The sequence below is a fragment of the Myotis davidii genome, unplaced genomic scaffold (genome assembly GCF_000327345.1).
Source record: "Myotis davidii unplaced genomic scaffold, ASM32734v1 scaffold3578, whole genome shotgun sequence".
In the NCBI taxonomy this organism is placed as follows: Eukaryota; Metazoa; Chordata; class Mammalia; order Chiroptera; family Vespertilionidae; genus Myotis; species Myotis davidii.
Window position 1 is genome coordinate 421070 of NW_006289094.1, and position 2765 is coordinate 423834.

General features: G+C 69.5%; 1 protein-coding gene across 1 annotated transcript; it reads right to left on the reverse strand.

The window, feature by feature from the left end:
- Window positions 1–1183: 1183 nt before the first annotated feature.
- On the reverse strand, window positions 1184–2765 carry HRAS (Harvey rat sarcoma viral oncogene homolog). The gene is made up of 4 exons (XM_015562395.1): window positions 2573–2765; window positions 2231–2410; window positions 1998–2129; window positions 1184–1562 (listed from the first exon to the last, which is right to left on the reverse strand). The coding sequence occupies exons 1-4, from the start codon at window positions 2681–2683 to the stop codon at window positions 1443–1445; spliced, it is 543 nt and encodes a 180-aa protein (XP_015417881.1). The 5' UTR covers window positions 2684–2765; the 3' UTR covers window positions 1184–1442.

Here is a 2765-nt window from a genome sequence, read left to right on the forward strand (position 1 = left end):
CGTGTGTGTGAGCCGAGTGCCCAGGCCACGGAGCAGAGGTGGCGGCCTGAGCTGGGCAGGGCCCCCTCCATTGAGGCCACAGGAATGAGGCAGGCCCTTTGCTAGCCAGCGCCGGCCCCCCACAAGGCACCTTGGGGGACAGGTGGGGACCCTCCCAGCCTGGCGCACGTGCCCACACCTAAAATGCCTCCTGACGCTGCCCCTGGAAGGCCTGTGGGAGCTCCTGCTGGACCCGCCGTCCCAGCCTGGACCCCGGAGCACGATGCTGGCCCGGGCACCTTCAGGCCTCGATGGCCGAGCTCCGGAGGCTGCAGTGGCCCTTCCCTCCCCCAGGGGGCCTCCGCACAGGGCCCTCCTGATCCACCCTCTCCGGGTAATAAGTAGCAGGAAGAGCCCGGTCCTGCGCCCCTCCTCTCTTGCCAGGATTTGGAAGACCAGGCTGGGGCTGGGCATCAGGGTGGACCCTGCAGAGCCTGGGGGTCAGCAGTGTCAGCCCAGGGCAGCCATGAGGACACCATAGGGCACACCCTGCGCCAGCCACAGGGCCCAGGAAGGGGCTCACCCAGCCTGCTCGCTTCCAGCGGAACCTGAAGAGTTCCCCATGATGCCCGGGGCCTGGAGGGCAGGGTACCCGAGCCGGGCCCAGTCTGAAGGAGAATGGGTGGCAGGACAGGCCCTCAGAGCGGTAGGTGGCCACCTGCACCCCACAGAGCCATGGGGGTCGGTGACCAGAGGCAGCTCTGGGAGCAACAGGCCACCCCGGGGCTGGGGGAGGGGGTGCGTAAGGGACAGGCAGGCCAGGCCCTCAACAGGGAGGGCGGCAGGGCTGACGTCAGGCCGAGCGGCCCCCCGGCGTGGACGGGGCAGGGCGACCGCCTTCAGGCCCCAAAGCTCAGGAACCTCAGGCCCCGCTGCAGCCGGAGGCTCCGGGGTGCCGGACACCCCCCTGCCCCCCGTCAGCGTCCGGACAAGGCCCCGCCCAGGGGCACGGGCACGCCCTCGCTCAGTCCCCTGCCGGTTAAAGGTCAGCGAACTGCTTTTGGTTCAAATGCTGGCCCGCGGGACCCACCTGTGCTTGCGGCGCCGACACCTGAGGGGCCGCCGGCTGGAGGGAGCTGAGTCCCGTGTCCCCCCACCCCCGACCCCATGAGAGACCACACACAGAGCTGGCCGGACGCCAGGGTCAAGACCATCAAATAATTTACTGCAACAGAACCTGCGCCCAGTGGGCCGGGACGGGCTGCAAATAGAGGCGCGGCTGGGGCCGGAGGCCTCAGTTCACCAGTCTGTGCAAAGCATCCTGGGAGGTCCCCGGTCACTCTGTCCCCCAGCCCTGGGCTGGCCGGGCTTTGGCGGCACTTCCTTCCTTCCTTCCCCTCCTCCCGGCATCCGGCACCTCCGGGGCTCCTGTGCGGGGCGGGCACACAGGACCCGCAGGGGCGTCAGGAGAGCAGGCACTTGCAGCTCATGCAGCCAGGGCCGCCCTCGTCCGGCGGGCTCAGCTTGCGCACCTTGTGCTGCCGGATCTCACGCACCAGCGTGTAGAAGGCGTCCTCCACGCCCTGGGGAGAAGGAGCCGCTCAGAGGGGGCCGCGGGGCCTCAGCCTGAGGGCCCAGCAGGGGAGGAGACCTGGAGGGACCCCTGCCACCAGCTCCAGCGAATCCCAGCCCCTCTCCACCTGCTCCTTTCACTGCCCAGGGCCCCCCCCCAGACACCGGCTCCTCAGCAGCTCCCCCCGGGGCAGGGTGGCCCCAGGCCTGGCTCCGAGCCTGACCACCCTGTGCCCACCTCTGCGCTACTGCCCTTGTCCCCACAGCCCGCCCGCTAAAGGGATCCGGGCACCCTGGGGGCAGAGGGGCTGGGGCTCCAGGGTCACCGCTCCGGCCTGGCTCAAGACAGCTCTCTCCAGGGACCTCACCTCTACCTTCCCCTAGAGCTGCTTCAGCCCCGACCGGCCCTGGCCTCCCTCGCTGCCCTGCCGTCCCGGGAGACTTACAGCGCGAGGGGCAGCTGGGTCATGGGGGTCCCGGAGCTGGAGCCAGAGCCAGGGCCAGAGCGGCTGCCCTGTGTGGAGGGAGAGGGGCAATGAGCAAGGCTCCCTGGGGGGGCGGGGCGGGGCCCTGGCTAGCTGTGGGGGGGGCGCCAGCTAGGGGTGAGCGGCGGCAGGCTGCAGGCGCGGTTGCATCCAGGCGCCCTGACACGGGGAGGCTTCGGAGGGTGGGCGGCTCACCGGTACTGGTGGATGTCCTCGAAGGACTTGGTGTTGTTGATGGCGAACACACAGAGGAAGCCCTCCCCGGTGCGCATGTACTGGTCCCGCATGGCACTGTACTCCTCCTGGCCCGCCGTGTCCAGAATGTCCAGCAGACACGTCTCCCCGTCAATGACCACTTGCTTCCGGTAGGAGTCCTGTGGGAGGACACTGCTCAGGGACCCCCTCCTCTGGGGGTGTGGCAGCATCACCAGCCCCTCCTGTGCTCCCCAGGTCCTCCATCAAGGGGACCGCTCTGCAGAGCAGGCAGAAGACAGGCCCCTGGAGGGTGGTGCTGGGGTGAGGAGCGGCCCGCTCACCTCGATGGTGGGGTCGTACTCGTCCACGAAGTGGTTCTGGATGAGCTGGATGGTCAGGGCGCTCTTCCCCACACCTCCGGCCCCCACCACCACCAGCTTGTACTCGGTCATCGCTCCTGGGGCCGCGGCTCGGGATGCTGCGGTGGCCTCCTGTCCCACCTGCCAAGGAGGCCTGTCAGCCACGCCCAGCCCC

What these genes read in the sequence shown, in the direction of transcription:
- HRAS (XM_015562395.1), bottom strand. Translation starts at nt 2,683, where the DNA reads ATGACCGAGTACAAGCTGGTGGTGGTGGGGGCCGGAGGTGTGGGGAAG. An exon ending in AGTACGACCCCACCATCGAG is followed by an intron (nt 2,411 to 2,572) that starts GTGAGCGGGCCG and finishes GTCCTCCCACAG; the next exon opens with GACTCCTACCGGAAGCAAGT. An exon ending in ACCCAGCTGCCCCTCGCGCT is followed by an intron (nt 1,563 to 1,997) that starts GTAAGTCTCCCG and finishes CCTTCTCCCCAG; the next exon opens with GGCGTGGAGGACGCCTTCTA.